The sequence below is a fragment of the Serinus canaria genome, chromosome 3, assembly GCF_022539315.1.
Source record: "Serinus canaria isolate serCan28SL12 chromosome 3, serCan2020, whole genome shotgun sequence".
In the NCBI taxonomy this organism is placed as follows: domain Eukaryota; kingdom Metazoa; phylum Chordata; class Aves; order Passeriformes; family Fringillidae; genus Serinus; species Serinus canaria.
Window position 1 is genome coordinate 87946737 of NC_066316.1, and position 17185 is coordinate 87963921.

The 17185-nt window shown below is 36.3% G+C and overlaps 1 protein-coding gene across 1 annotated transcript in view; it reads left to right on the plus strand.

Annotated features, from left to right (window-relative positions):
• Positions 1-17185, plus strand: part of KHDRBS2 (KH RNA binding domain containing, signal transduction associated 2) — a 307309-nt gene that overhangs the window by 274306 nt on the left and 15818 nt on the right. The window contains exon 7 of the mRNA XM_030235769.2: positions 4219-4301. Coding sequence (XP_030091629.2) covers positions 4219-4301 — 83 coding nt within the window. The remainder of the gene's footprint in view (positions 1-4218; positions 4302-17185) is intronic.

Consider the following 17185-nt stretch of genomic DNA (forward strand, 5'->3'; position numbering starts at 1 on the left):
GCTGAAGAATCCATGGCCAGATATAAAAACAGATAGGTTGGAAATAGGGGTATTCTATTCCTAAGACAACTGTTCAAAGGTCCCTTAACTGCTTTTATGTAAGAGTTACAACTAGAGGTGGGTGTTTATACCTTCACCTTCTCTGAGGTACAGGACCAAGTTCTGTGTACTGCTGGATGCAGCTAATGGGAGGGGCTGTTCTGGTTATCTGACTGCAGGTATTTTTCATGTCCACATGTTTGCCATCTAAAATACTGAGTTGCATACCTCACTTTATTTTGACTTACTGTTTGTGTTTTGGGGTTTTTTTTCTTTTTTAAAGTCTTGCCATTTTGCAGTTTGCTGCTTTAGAAAGAGTTGGGCTTTTTTCTATAAAAACCAAATGAGTTTCAACTCTGTTACAATGTATTTTCTCATGTACTTTGAGCACATACATAAAATATTGTGAGCAGGACAGCTTTCATTAGAAGTATTAGATTTATTTTCCTTCTTGGTTTCACAGAGTTGAAACCTACCATTTTTCAGACCATGAAAATGTGAAAATTCTGTTTTCTAAGGCTATTCAGAGAAGAGGTGATTTAAACTTGGTGCATTTGAGTACAGTCTGTTACTGTTTGAAACAGGGTCTTAATACTAAGAAGAAGATTCATGTTTAAAGACATCAGATTTTGTGTTATATTATGATACCCTTGTAACTAATGATACTTAAAATTTTGTTTGTATTTCTAATATAATTTTCAGCATCTGAAAATAGAAGAGGATTTGAGTAAATCTGAATAAATAAATTCTTCTTAATAGTCTCTTGAATGCTGAATCAAATTGGTACTTAACTTTTTCTCAGGTAGTAGAATATAAGCTTTTTTCAATTATGTCTCTTTTTGCTTCTACACCCCTTTTTCCACTGACTGTAATTTTCATTATCAGTAGTAGAGTAGGGAGCATTTCCTCCTGAAGTGAGCCTTGCAAATGCTAATCTCAGATGCTGTTCTGAGATTTTCCTGAGAGTTTCTCCAGTCTTCCCTTCTGTGAGGGAGGTAAATACTTAGAAAAGCTCATTTTCAAATATTATTTTTTTTTTAATTGAGCTCTATTTAGCTTATCAGCTTTTTTTCTATTATTTTTAACTCTAAACAATACCAAAACTCCTTAAAATTGTTAATAAACATTCTTAGTGTCACTGCAGCTTCAAATGTGTATATCTGGTTTTTTGTCTAAGATGTATCATTGTAGGGCAAGAGTAAATCCCAGTCACTGGAAGACTCACTGTCCTTTCCCTTTGACACAAAGTAAAGAGGTTTGTTGAGTTTTTTTTTATGTTTTGGAAAGTTGTTTTATTAAGAAATACCTGAAATAAAGGTAGCCTGGCATAAAAACCTTGCCTAGAAATGGCTATCAGTTTAAACATTTCTAATTGCCCATTGTATATTTGTCAGTTCGTTGTAGGAGGCTTTTTCTTCTGAATGGTGGTGGCAGTTATAATGGGACAAAAAGACTTCTATACAGGAAAAGGTTGGTTGGTTGGTTGGTTGGTTGGTTGGTTGGTTGGTTGGTTGGTTGGTTGGTTGGTTGGTTGGTTGGTTGGTTTTTATAGAAGCACTAGTAGACCTAAAAAGTGCATGAATGCTGACTCTAATGCTGAGTAAAAGGTTACACTGCATTTGGAGAGTGCATCCTGGGTTCTGGTCTCTGGATTTATACAAAACTGCTTTTGGAGCACTGTCCTCATCACTCATGGAGCAGAATATGTGAATTTGGATGCCCTCAGACTCACAACTTCTGATCTCAGCTGGGTTTAGGTGGGAGCTGGGTGCTTCATCTCTCAAAGTGCCTAACCAAGAAATATTTTCAAACATTAAAGATGTGGATTCTGAGGATCTGAATGTTAAAGAGAAGAAAACTGCTCAGTGAGTTTAATACACTTCAAGGATGTGAAAGGAGCTATTTTGAGTCTCAGTTCTAGATATCTAAAGGTGTGGTGGGTGTTTACATTGTATTATACTTTCAATAAATTAGAAGATAATTTTCATAGAGATTGGCACAAATAAAAGAATATTATCCAGAAAATACTTTCTGTTCATTAAAGGTACATTGTGCTTTTTTACTTTGTTTTCCAACAATTCCACTTGAACCATTTGCACTGTATTGACTTGCTCTGAGCCTTGAGGGAGACTGTTAAAGTCTGTAACATGAACCACCATTGACACCAGAGAGGTGTCAAATATTAACAAGTGTTCTCTGCCCTGCTGATGCTGAACGTTGATCCACCTCAGGCACCAAGAAACAGAGGGAGCTAATTTGTAATTGTTGCCTTTCCTGTTCTCTCAGATGGTTGGGTAAGCAGGCTGAAATGTCTGTCCTCTAGCTATTTGACTTTATATAGGAAGTCCCATCACCCTCATCTTCACAGTAGCAGGATCCCACCCAGGAGCATACTAATCAATGTGACTAACATCTGTCTCCTGGAGTGCATTGTTTGTCTCATCCTGTCTCCCGAAGCAAGTTTGTGTATTTAGCTATATAATATTAAATATATCACTGTCATCTGCAGGGATATGTTTTTAGCTGTACTTTTTTTTTACTGTGAGTTCATACTAATGCAGACAAATCAAAATGGTGCACTGCCACCCAAAATGGAAGATGATGGGGTTTGTGTGGACTTCAGATTTTGGGAGAGGACATTTCCAGCTGGAAAATGGACACTCCCTTCTGCTCTAAAAAGGCTTTACCTTATTACAGCTGACACAGTAAAGTTAGAATGCAGAGTCCTGTCCTTCCTTCAGGACTTGGAGCATCACAGGGATGAAGCCTCCCATCTGGAATCCACACTTACCTTAACTGCTGGGTAACCCTGAGGAACAGGCAGATTTAATGTGCTTTACCTAAGGAAACAACTCAATGCTTCCTCCATAAATGCTTTCTTGAATTTAGTAATGCCAGTGAAGTCTTATTTAATACCACTGGGGAGTTTAATTAGCAGAAATAATAAAGTACCAAACTAACTGTACTTTGGGTGATTATGACAGCGTACTAGAGTGATTGTTTATTGAAATGTCTGAGGACAGACATTTCAGAAATGACTGCTGTTATTTTAGTGTCCCTCATGCTGTCCCTTCTTCCCTTGAATAAATTTTGCGTAGCTTGTGGGAGGAAAAATTGCCTTTTTCTGTAACTAATAGCGAGTCAAAGTTTTTTAAGTTCACTATTTCCTTTAGCATTTCCCTTAACAGAAAGGTTTTCTTTAGACAGCAAATTGTTTCATTGCAATTTAACTACAAATACTGGCTCCCAAAAATCACAGAGAAATAAAAAAAATTAGTTTTCATACAGCATTTCTTACATTCCCTGTTTTCCTGTCATATGAAAAGAGCATATCAAAAGTCATCCCTTGGATTATATCTTTATTTATTTATTGTATAGTTCCTGAGCATTCTTTGGTTCAGAGACAGCTACAATGGATCACAATTGCCAGTGACTCCCTCAGTGGAAAATTCAGGCATTAGATGAGCTGAACCACCTTCTGAAGTCACTTGTGTCTCTCTGTCTTAGGTGAACTGCTCATCTGTCTGAGCTCTTCACTGGGAACCTTAAGTTAGATGGGAGGAACCTGTACTAAATTGTTGGTTAATTTGTCCGAGAAAAGCATGCCTTTAAAAAGAGTAAGATCCTTAGTGAAAGTAAAGGGCTTACTCTGTTATTTTTAAAAGTCATATGCCATTACTTGCTTGACAGATACTGTTTCTCATAGGTTGCTGTGTTTTGTTTTGCTATTTTGCATTTTTTTCAATATACTGAATATTAATATTTTATCAGAACACCATTCTTAATAGTGTAGAACTGTCAGTATGTTTGACCTGCCATTTGTTCATTTCACCTATAGGTATTTATAGAACTACTTATGTAAGAAACTGCTAAGAAATTGTTTGTTTTATTATTCATTCATCAGTATTCCACACAGATCCCACTGAAGCACTGTGGTTTGGACAATGCACCACAGTTTATCAGTGAATAAGCTGAGCTCTTAAATGAGTGACTGATTTCTTTATTCTTGCAATGCACAGGTTTCTCTTCACAATTCCCAATTCTCTTCAGTCGCCTGCATGTTTCACATTATCGTGGGCAAACATGACATGCCCATGTTGATGCAATTTATTTTTACAGCTTGATAATGTGCTTTGATTTATCACTCCTCTGAGCTGTGGTGTTCTGTTTTCCCCTTAGGGATACGATGATGGATATGGGGGTGAATATGATGATCCAAGCTATGAGGCATATGATAACAGCTATGCCACCCAAACACAAAGGTATGAATTTGTGCTTTTACGTTATTTCTCCAAAGTACACTTTTTTATCTTAGTTTTTCATGTAAATTTCCTGGTTTATTTTCCACATTAAATTTTACAAAATCACTGAGTACTTTAGAAGTAAAAAGTAATAATGGCAGTCCAAATTTATATACAGAGATTTAGATGATGTAAAAATGTAAGCAGCTATGCTTTTAAAATTGGTGCAAATGAAGTGTATTTTTTTTAACAAGCGATTACATCATTTTGTTATTTGATGTTATTCTGAACTTATTTGTCCCCTTTTTTTCTGTCCTTTACTGATGATAAGTTGTGAAGGGTATCTCATACTTACAGCTTTTATAATGTTTTGAGAAAAAACAGAAGGAAATTAAAAAATATTTGTGATGGTAACCTGTTTCTGGTTGGCATCCACCATCAAGGTAAACTATAGAAGGGAATTACATGCCAGAAGTAGGGTTGAAGCTATCTGTTTTCAACCAGTTATTTTCTAAGCAACTCTCAGCATTTATAAGTTCAGAAACTTATTTTTGTCCTTGTGATGTGGAATAATAGGAAAAGGCTAAATTCACATCTTATATTGATTGGTGTGAATAAATGAGGCAACAAAAATTATCTCTTTTTTTAATACATGCACCTCACACACTCAGCCATTAATTGGACAGTCCATGCATGTTTATTAAATATGGAATGGCAGCTTTCTCACCTTTAAGCTAAAGGATAACAGGGTCTTTCAACCAGTTATTCAGAAAAAGGTCTTACGCAGTGCTGGAAGTACTTGTAAGGTTGTGGAACGGCAAATGAAATTTTAATAAGTAAAGCCACAGATTTTAACTATGTTATTGTGTTTCTCACTGAGCAAGAAAGTGATCTATACATACAGAGTTCTACACTCCCAAGGCCAGAGGACCTTAAACTTGGTTTTCTGTTTAGCCATCTTTTTCACTGAATGCTTTTCTGATGTAAATATCAGAATTATGTTCAGCTTCAGAACTGCTGTAGTGAGTGATACTTCAGTGGATAAAAAATACTTTATAAGTATTTTTATATCCAGTGAAGTATATTTAAAAGGATTTGTCACACCTGAATGTGAACCCCATCAAGTATACTTTAACACTTTCAAGTAATTATACTTTACTAGCTGCACCCGTCATGTCATTGTGTAGGTAGGTATTCTTGTTGTCGAATGTACTTCAATTTTTTTTAAAACAATTCAGTTCCTTTTTTGCTACAAGAGTGAATTGTCACAGGAGATACTGCTTCTGATGTAAAAACAATAATTAGTTTGAAATATCTTGATATGACATTTCTTTATAACATCTGAATTAACCTATAATTTCTTTGCAAGTTGATGTCCCAGACAACTAAATGACAAATATATCAACTTTATGAGGAGTGGATTATAATGCAGCTAGAACTTGTAGTGATAATTTGGTACAAGAGAGAAAATTTGTAGTCACATAATTTAGTCAATTAAACAGCTATTAAGTTTAGTCATCAGATATGTTTTCTACTAATTGGAGTTACCTCCAGGATACCTAATCTGTTTAAAATCTGCAACTAAAATATTTCCTTTTGAAATATATGACAAGACATGTGGTCATACTTACCCATGTTGAGTGGTACTTATTGCCTCAAGTAGCCCATTGATTTCAAAGAGAGCACTTTCAGAGCTCCATGCTTCTTGTTTCAAAGATCTAAAGAACAAAAGGACCATTAAATACACAATTTGTATTTCTGCATCTTGTTGGCCATTTACCTTCATAGAAATGCCCGCTTACTGAGCAAAAAAGAAAAATAATACAATACAATGAAATAGCGTACCCAAAATGTTTGGCTAGATGTGTATTTCAAAATGTTTTCTCCAAGTCTCAGATCTTGCTTTTTAGTTTAGCCCAGTCATATGAGTCATGCCATGTGCACACCTAATAAAGAAGATAACTAGTACTGCTCCAAAGTACTTACTCATCTCATCCGCTGTGTCATTTAAGGGGAAAAAATTAACAAAAATTTGCCAACAGTGTCTGTGCTCAGCCAGGAAATTATCATTGTTTCCCTCTGCAGGGAATGACTGAAATTCTGAAGCATGAGATGAGAAGCAATTGCAGTTAGTGGCTTAATGCAGACTACCAAGATTTGTGTTCATATAAAGGCCAGAGTTTCCCATTGCTTTTTATGGCTTATTAGGGACTCAATGTGGAATTTCTTAGAGTGGTACATACTTTAGTCTGTTTGTTTGTCTTGCTGTGCATGTCGGCCAAGCCTTACTCTCTTCATTGCTTCGAAAAGAGCATGTTGGGGTAGAGGGTTGTGTACTGACAGGGTGGATGGTCTGAGCTCAGGCTGACTTCGGTGTGCTTTAGAGTGGAGATCATAGTAAATTCCTCTTGTTCCCCTGCCTACCCCATGCACAGACTGAAGATAGATTTTGGGCAGCCTGCCTGCCACCAACACCCCTGTTACCCCTGCCTTTGTCTTCCATACCTTGTATCTACTTCCCATTTGCCAGAGTCTTTCTGCCCATATATACTGCTTAGGGAGCCTTAGTCCTTTGCTGACCAAGATGTCTGAATTTAGAATTAGAATTTTGCAAACTAAGCTCTGCCAACAGCAGAGAAAACGAGCACAGTATCCACATGTACAGTGCTGCAACATGGGATTATAGTTTAGTAGAAGGAGCACCACAATTACCAATCCCCAAGACCATTCAGATGCTGTACTTCATAGTTAAAGCAGGGACAAAATGATGAGGAGGACTCCGTTGATATCAGAAGGCTAATTAATTACTTTATTTACTATATTATTCTGTACTATATCACACTACATCTAAACTGAATCTACATAAGCACTCAATTCAACTGCCCAGAATCTTGTGACTGTCTGCTGACCAACAGTCTGCACATGTGCTTGGAACACCATCACTTTGGGTAAATAATCTCCATTTTGCATTCTACTTTTGCACAAACACAGGTGCAGGAAACGAGATAAGAATTGTTTTTGCTTTCTCTGAGGTTACTCGTTGCGATTCCCAGAAAATATCCTTGGGAGGTTGTGCCTTGCTTTCCACTGTGAAGAGAAGAGAAATGCAGCCACAGTACTTTAGTGCAGAATTTTCTAGAAATTTGTACTAAAAGTCAGGGATGGTGTTGCAGGTCCAACAATACACTTGGTATAGGTCCTTCTCTTATGGACTTATCTGATTAACTTCTCCAGACAGAAAGCTCTGTCTGTCCTTCATGACAGCAGTCTGATTTTTAGGCTGAAACTAGGGGGATGGGGGTCACCTCTGGAAGAGGTCATGACAGAGTCTCAGAATCAGGCTGGGATGAAACCCACAGTAAGTCTGCATGTCTGAACAAGCTAAGAGACATCTCAAGCACACTTTGACATGGAGCAAAGAAGCAACTTGAAGAAAGAGAAAAGCAGGACTCTTCCTATGGTAAGTGCCACCTGTACCTTATTGAGATGGGGAGACATATTTTAGAAATAAGAGAATTATGGGTTATGACAGTCTATATTGCATGCAGGTATGTCTTGCTTTAAGTAGCAGAAGACATATTTGTAAAGCCAGTTTTTCCCTCCTTATGTTCCTGTCCCATAATGACAACCCAGAACACAAGATGGAACATCAGGACAAATTTAAATGAACTGTCTGTCCTTCCCAACTGAGTCTGTAAGCATTTATTTGCAGGATTCTGTGAAAGACTACACATTTTCTGAGGACATTTAGAAACCCTACTCATTTTAGAATTTTTTTCACACAGATGTCAAAATGCAGTTTTTAACATAATTACAATGAATGCTTTGTCAAATGCCAAAAAGAACAAGGAAACAACCATATCAGTGGGCAGGAGAAAACTCCATATCTGACATACTTGCCATGGGCAATAATGCACTGTAATTTGAATTTCTTGATGACCTTGTTTCCCTCTCTCTTCCCCTCCCTTCCATATAATGTGAAGATGGCTCACGCTGATAAGAATATCTGACTGTCCAGACACTCTTAAGAGATATTCAGTAGTTGTTAAGTTCATACACTATTCTCTGTGTATTTGAAAGTAAGGCAGAGGACACTCAAAACCTTTGTGCCAGCTAGATGTACTTCTCAAACCTCCAGTCTGGCAACTTTATTTAAAAAAAAAAAAAATAGACAGAATATACAAAGTGGTAGAAGTGTTAATTTCCAACTCAACTATAAAACAGAAAATGTAGGAGAATCCTATTAGCTTCCAAAATGTAATGCACTTTTTGATTTTCTTACCAGGAACTTTTAAGTCTGTTGATCTATCACCACTGTCCAGGATTCATGGGCTGAGATCACTAGATCACCAGAAGAAAAGGATGCTAAGTTTCATGAGGAGATGTAGAAGATCAGCCTCTTTGGCTACTCGGAGGTTGTTAGGGATCAGACTGTCCCATGTGCAAAGTGTGGCCAGACTTCGCAGCCGAGACTAACAGAATAATTTGGTGACAATGGATCATTTGCTGATGAATCGTGGTGCCCAACAGAGCCATCTTCAGCTCTGCTACCACATCTTCAGTCATCTCCATTAACCTTTGTGTCTCTGCCAGCACCAACAGTTTCATTTCAAAGATACCATGTCTCACAGCCATAAGAGATACTGAGGAAAGCTGGGACTGACTGGTCATGGGATGGACCGGGAAGGGTATATTCTCTTTAATTCACTTGTGGCCAATTTATCCAGCCATACATAGTGTAAACAGTGATGTCTAACAGAGAGGAGCAAAAGAAGCCAAGGATTATCAATGAAGCTCAAAATTTGAGTTTGATAATATTTCCCTGCTCCACAATGCTTGGCATGAGCAGTCATCCATCGATCCGTTCTGGTTTTTGTGAACAGGTAAATGGTATATTGGCAATGGCTTTCAGGTCTGGCTGCCTGGCTTTTTATTCTGCCTTTTTTCTGTATGGCTTTTGTTAAAAACATAGTTCAGCAGCTATATGAGTCGCCAGTGTATGCTGTCTAAAGAAAGAAGGGCTGATGACTCCCTGTAAATAGACTTGTAAATATCAGGAAACCCATAACATACTGACAAGAAGAATAAATAATTCAGTGATAAAAGACAGATGAAAATAGTGCACAACGTTGCTGTTACAGATTCCATCCCACAGCAGTATAGGCCTTGTGATGGCATGTTGTCATCCTTGCTGTGACTGCAGGATGACACAGGTAAAAAGCATTTCTCATGCCTGTCTGCACCCAGCCTCACTAATAATAATAACAGTAACCCAATTTTAGGACCTTGAAGAAATTCTTGGCAAAATATTTACTGTTAATCTTGCAAATAAGTTATGTAATGCTTTAGGCAGCAGTCCTCTGGGCAGACATTTCATGCTGGTATGCCGATCATTTTGGCCAAAGAACTGCTTTTTGGTCTGTCAAACTCACACTTCAAACCCATCCTGCATCTGCTGAGGAAATAAACTTCTGTTTCTGATTGGAATTGCATATTGTAGGCCATGTCATCTCCAAATTTCCCTTCTAAGATGTTAATCATAGTACCGAATCTAAGCTTTACCATAAAGAAAAATGGCACTAGTATATCTGGAATAAATTCTAAGTAGTTCTTGCAAGATTTGAAGAATTACAAACATTGTGTTAGATAATTGCTAAAATGGAATTATCTTAGAGGACTGAAGAAGAGAAAAAGGTGCAGTAACAGAGAAAAGTTGACTGATACCTTTCATCACACTGAATTGTGTTTAATTCAAAAGGTACAATAATACCTAAAGCTGCACTGTTATGTACTGCACTGTGCTAAGTTCAGTTGGGCATCTGTTTCTCAATACTAGGAACAGAAGTAAAAGGACAAAAATGCTGCCTATGCCCACTATGCTGCTGTGGAAAATAGATACTATAGCCATATCAATGTAGTTTTATCCCAGTAACTATCTGTTTGTAGCAATACCTCTCCATTCACCCTGTAATAAGTGCTACATTCTTCTAATTACTCATACCCACAGAAAATTTCAAGAGCATATTTAGTCACTCAAGTTGAATACATGACAAGTTCTTGGCTTTGAAAAGAAACTGTTTTCCCTGGTTAATGTTTCTATTTCAAAGTTCATGTTATCTACTGTAAAGCTTGTGTTTAGAGCTTCTTTTTTCTGCAGTGTGGGCTGCTAGTAGCAGAGCTTTAGGAATCACTTACTTATTTCTGATCTGATATGCAGGAGTACAACATGGACCACAGTTCAGTCCATGTCACTTATGTGACTTACAGTACAATCACATCAGTGCACAGCCATGCTGAAAAATTACTTAGGAAGGGTATTTCATTCAGGTGTATCTGAAAGAATTACTTGCATCAGCAGGATATATTTGCATGAGCTCCAGTTCATTCTGGTTATCCTTGCTTGACCTCCAGATATCAAGGTACTATATGTACATCTGTTTCCAAAGATGAGTTTCTCAAAGCAGTGGTGCAAATAAAGTAACAAACTAGTGCACTTGTAAATACAGCAGTATGAGGTTCAGCTGGGTGTACATGTTCCTTGGTGTACTCTATTTAGAAGTCCCACTGTTTTCAGCTACTTGCTTTGTGAAAAATTCCAGCAGATTAGTAGTGAACTAACCATAGTTAATGAAAGAATTTTGTCCTTAGTTTAAAAACAAGGGTTAGACAAGACTGGAAACAAACATTAATTGAATTAGTAGATTATCACATAGTTAAATGTTTTAGTGATAGAAACAGAGGTTTGCACACTTCTGTCTCACTATCAAAATATTACTATGTAGTAAAATACATAAACACATAAATATAGTAGAGGCTGCAATAGGTAGCATAGTTACACTGATTCTTTTCAAATTTTGATATTCATTATTATTTTCTCTACTACTCACTCTTTCACTTTTTAGGCACTTTGCATTGTATTTATATTTTGTCATATTTCATTTTGGTGATGTGCTTATATCCGCCCGTCCATAAATAAAGATTTTCCTGTATTTTATTTCCAATCTGTTGAAATCAATCAAGGCAGGAAGCCTAGAATATGACATTTTATGTATCTTCACAGCAATCTGCTTATGGCATTCATCATCAGAAACTCTTTTCAAATGCCACTTCTCATTTATTTGATTCGATGAGAAAAGTTGAGTCAAATTTCACTAGTCTGAACTAGAGAAAAGTTTTTCCTCTAAAACTGTCTAGGATTCCTAAAATGCTGCATCATTCCCTGCAAATACTGTTTCTGCAGACATTTGGTATTATATGCTAAAATAGTTAGTCATAATTCTGTATCTGTAGAAAATGACAGTGGAATTTAGACTAGATAAATAGAAACTGCCATGTGAAATTAAATGGCAGATTGGTTTGTATTTCATACTTTGCAAAAAGTTCAGAAACCGAAGTCATCTTGCAATTATGTTGTCTCTCCAATCCTATGCTTGTATAACTTTGCTGCCTTCATTGTTTATAATAGCTTTAAATTCGTATTTTCAGTAGCGCAAAATCAAACATACAAAAATACTGGAGACAGTTGAATCTAGTTAAACTTCAGGCATGTTGTAATGTACTAAAAAAATCCAGGAGTATGGTAATGGAGATATTATTCTCAGGTAAAAATGTTGGATACAATCAAAATTGAGTTTTCAGAAGAAGGGAGACCTTATCCACTAAACTGCTCACCATATTTCATTAGTTCTAAAGAAGTATTTGAGTAAAGGACTATAGATGTGATATAAGTTTGAATCTTGTAAGTTCCTTTATTCGAAAGATTTGTCATCTTCCCTATAGATACAATACTCTTTTAAGTAAAAATGTTCCAGTAAGTTTCAGTTTCCTAGAAAGATTATCTCTTTATTCACGTATTTCCACTATGAGGTATAATTTTGTAAAAATTTCATATATTGTAATTCACGTGAATGCAGATCTTGCTCACTTCTCTTCCAGGCAGAAGTCTACTGCTTTGTGTAAGCAGCTTTTCTTTCACAGCCAACTGTGTGTTAAATCCTTCTGACTCCCTCCCTCGTGTAGGAGGGAGAAGCTTTACAAATACAGTGTTACATAAAACAACTGCAGTAATATTAGACTGCATCCTGTTAGCACAGGAACTGAATATTTGATTGTACCACTTATTGATGTTGGAAGTTGGAAATGCCAAAGATTACTGAACAGAAATTATATAGGGAGAGAAGGAGATAATTTTAGACCAAGAGTACACAGGATCCATTTGAAGATGTGAAAAACAGACTTGTCTAAAATATTGAATCCCACCTCTAAAATATTAAACCCCACTTCTAGGGGTCCTTGTGAGCTATCCTGGGCATTAGCTTGATACAAGAATCTTGTCTAAAGTTAATCCTGACTGGGATATATCTCTAAGAAATTAAAAAGGTTCATTTATCTGTACCCATGTATAGATGCTAATTGCAAACTGTCAAAGGCTGAGAATCCTTCCTCAGAAATTTCCAATCCCAAACCACAATAATGGTTCACTCTACATTGTTGATCTCTACAACACAAAGATAGAAGTATCTCAAATTATTTTTACTTCTTCAAAGGCTAGTGTACAAGTTTTTAGCCTATTTCATTATGAGTCTGCACTGTGGAACTTTACCAGCTGAATCTCTAGTTTGAATCAATTCATGTATTTCACAAAAGAAGCCTAATCATTATCTAACAGCAGAGTTATAGTTCCAGTGAATTATCAAAAACCTCTAATTGGCCAGCTTCTTCCCAAACATTTCCCAATAAAATACTCTCATACTAACATATATTCTACCAGTTAAAAAGTACCATTAGTGAAGAAAAAAACGTTTTTACAGGAAAATATTATCTGCTAAATATAAATTAACCAGTCTTACTCAAAGACTTTCCATTTCTTAGGATCTTTTAGGATAGGCTTCTGAACTCGCTTCTGTACGGATTCACTCGTTAGTGATGTTTAAAGAAGATAAACTCTTTCTTGTACCTTTCTGCTTTGGCTTTAGAGAGCTCATTGTATGTCTGCTACCACATTTGAGAATAAAAGCTTAGATGCATCCTTCCCCCCCAAAAAAAAACCCTGAAGAACAAAAAGAGAGAAAAGAAAGAACAAAACAGAAGAAAAAAAAAAAAAAACACACACGACCAAAGAGCTCAAGGGAACAAGAAGTACTTCTGTTCTTTAGTTCTTGCAATGTTCTGCTGCCTTGTGTTACTGCAGCTGTAAGAGCAGCCAGGGAGCCAGATGGTAATGTTGATAACCCAGGGTTTCTTGCCAGCAGCTTCCTGCAGGTGCAGGAAGAGATTGGTCAAAGGCTAATGCAGTCCATTCATTAATGTCATGTTTTCCTGTACCTAACCCCAGTGACCTCTGAGTGGTGAACATCACGCTTCCCTTGGGTAGCTTGTTGACCCAAGAGTCAGGCTTTTGTGGCTTCAGTCTTAACACTTCTGTTTGTGGTTCTCAGCCTAAACCACTTTAAAGGGCTGTTCTCTACAGGCTTTTGAGCAAGCTGTGTGGCTTCCCGTGGGTATTGACACAGTCAAACTAGAATTCTTTTTTTTTTTGCAGTAATACCAGTTTGAAAAAGTTCCAGTTAATGAGAGGTTAAAAGTCTTTGTTGGCTTTAAAGGTTGCCATTTGGATACAGTTTCTGTACTTGAGCCTTCATCATAGAGCTCATATCATCATAGATACAGTCTCTGTACTTGATCTTTCATGGTAGATCTCTGTACTAGACCCTTCATCATATCATAGGAGCACTAGATAATACAGCTTGGAAGGCATAAAAGGACCCTTATCTCTCAAAAACAAGCATCTTGTGCTGGTTTGGGTTTGTTTTTTTTTTTTTGAAACTAATCCAGCTTTGTCAACATGAAGAGAGAGAACAGATCACCATTCATGAAAACTTTCATTTCAAATCTTTAAAACAAACATGTTCAAAAATATTAACCAAAATGAAAAGTTAAAAACAATAAGCATAAGTAGGTAAAGATTATGAACATTTCCAGTATATGTAATCTCCTTGGCCATAGAGTAGGAATTAGGACAGGGTCATATATCTGTGTTGTAAGTATTTCTTATAGAGAAAAATAACATCAGAGTTTCTCATATACAAACCAAATTAAACTACTTCAAAGATACATACCCCTGTGTATATAAATTTTTTCATGAGTGCTACCTGTAGAAGGTTCCTAAAGTGTTGGTCATAGTACATTGAGACCTCTATGTTTCAGAAATAAAGTGTTAAAGTATAGTGAAGTCAAAGCTGAAAAGTTGGTAATGAGTTAATCCTGTCTGCTTTATAAAATGCATTGCATCCTGCTTTCAGATGGGTGCACGTACTTTAAGTAAATTACACTTCATGTTGCTTGAAAGTAATGAATGCTAATGATAGATAATGGTGTTTTGTTTCCAATTAGCACTGCCAAGAGAATCAGTGGTTTCTAGAGCTCATGATCACTGTATTTTCCAGGAACAGTCTGAGAACTATAAATTTATATAAACAAGTATTATTTATGCTGAATGCATTTGCTGATTGCTTCCTTCTCAGTTGGCCATAATGCAAATTGAACTACCTCTCTCTGTAGTTCAGTAATTTAAAAAAAGAACATCAAGTTGTTAAAGCCATAGTCTATCACAAATTTTTTATAAATATCACCCATTGTTTATTTTGCTGTAAAACAGAGGAAAATGTCTACAACTAAATGCATATAATAGATTATAGTGACTATTCAAAGAGGTTTAAAATAAAGCAGATGAATGGATAAGCAGTCTAGCCCACAAAATATGAGTTTAGGTCTGGTATTTCATAGTAAGAAATAAGTTTTATTCACTTACATATTCTTCAAAACACTTTTCAATATGATTTGGCAAGGAATTTGAAATGCCATTTTGGCTCAAATCTATGAAAAGGATGTTCTATTCAGGGAAATAAAGTTGGAGAACTATGACACTCATGTATTGTGCTATGAATTACGTGTTTTCAGGATGAATTACATGTTAAGAATTGTGCTCACAGACATCAAATACGTAGTGTGTAACAAATGATTTCCTTTTTATAGTTGTAATACAGATTGTTTCTTATTTTATGATTATTTGTGTATCAACTTAGTATTCTGTTGACAGTGTATTTCAGTTCAGAATGTTCACTAAAGGATTTTTATCTCACATCCTTATTATCTCTATGACTGTATGTTTCTTTCTCAAATAAAAACGTACAACACCAATAATGTAGCAAAGAATCTTTTACCTGCTCTTGCAAGTCTTGTGTTCTGCTTGATGTTATGTTGATGGGTAATAGCTCAAGGCCCTCATTAGTGATCACTGAAGGCAGGATTGCTGTTGATAAGTTACTGGCCTTTGGATTGTCCTCCTTTTAAAGCTAACCTTTGGAGGCAGCTGCTTTGGTTTGCAAAAACCTGTCAGAAGAAGTATTAGCATCTTATCTGTTGGCAGAAGATAGGAGTTCTTGTGTTCCTTTTCTTTTAGCACCACTCACTAGTCCAACACCCTTCTCTAGCCAGGAAAGCAGGCAATATGCCAAAATGCAGCTTCTAAAATTAGTTTTTCATAAAGCTGTCTGCCAGAGCTGGGTGGTATGTCATGTGTCTGTTCTGAACACTGCAAGTCATTTCTTCATGAGCTTTGTAGTTATGACTGGATAAATGATTTAACCCTGATGCTGCACTGCTTTACTTCATCCTATGTAATCCTGTCATTTCATTTAATTGGCTACTAAAATAATTGCAAAATACTACAGAATGAATATTTTGTTCTACAAATAAATGATGTGTTCTTCCTGTTTATTTCTTGCACCATTTCAGTAGGAGGGTTTGTATAGTTAGATAATTAATTTTCAAGCAGCTGGATGGTTTCCGTTATCTGACAAGTCTTGACAACGATTGTGTCCTGTAGAGCTTGGTTGGCATTGGGAAAAGTCTTCACTGAAGTGTTAACTTAATATCATTCATGTTATTCTTATGTCCATTTTCTGCAACTGCTTTAGAAAATCAGTTTCATCTCTCCGATACTGGTGTCATTGTAATTCACTCACATGAATGACTTCTGACTAAACTACTGAATTAATGCACACAGCTATAGTTACATTTTCAGTTTTTAAAAAGCAAAAACCAAAACCAAATAAATGGATATTTGTAGCCAAAAGCTCTGAGAGCTATCTGTAGCCATTTGGGGGATGATGTGACCCAAGTCAAAACAGCTTGACTGTCAGTTATCAGAGACATGCAGTCAGTGCTCTTGAGTGAGATGAGAACATGAATAATTCTCAGAAATTATTCCAGTAATAGTTATGGATAGCTATTAAGTTCAAGAAATTAAAAATCTGATTACAGTCTGTTTGTGAACAAGGTTAAAATTGGGTTAAGAAAATAATTTTTATAGATTGCTTGTTTATCTCTATTGCACTTCTGAAATATTTCTACTTGCAATCCACTGTCAGCTAAGCTTCTCTCTCGAGTGTAAACTAATATGTTTAAAACAATAATCCAATATGGAAAATGGCCAGAGCAGTAATGGTATAATTATAGCAATATTGAGCTTCTTGCCTGCTTCTGTTCATTTTGCAAGAGTCTATCTCACACGGTGTCCAGGGAAAAAGAAGCGGAAGTAACAACAACTACAAACTATCAACAGAGAAAGTGTTACATTTTCTGTTTGGTTCCCTGCAGATTGAAGAAATACAATCTAGTGGAGTTCATGAAGTTTGCAGATTTTTCTGGGCAGAGACTGATTCTTGTGTGCTTACATGTTACCTGAGAACAGAAGTAGCCTGATCTTGAATTTGGTACCAAAACCAGAATGCAAACTATAAATAATAACAGCAGTGAAGCAAAAATGTGAATAATACCCTTTCAATGTAATTATGTCTCAGAGGCTGAATTTTCTGGATGCCCACTCCACATAATAGCTGGGA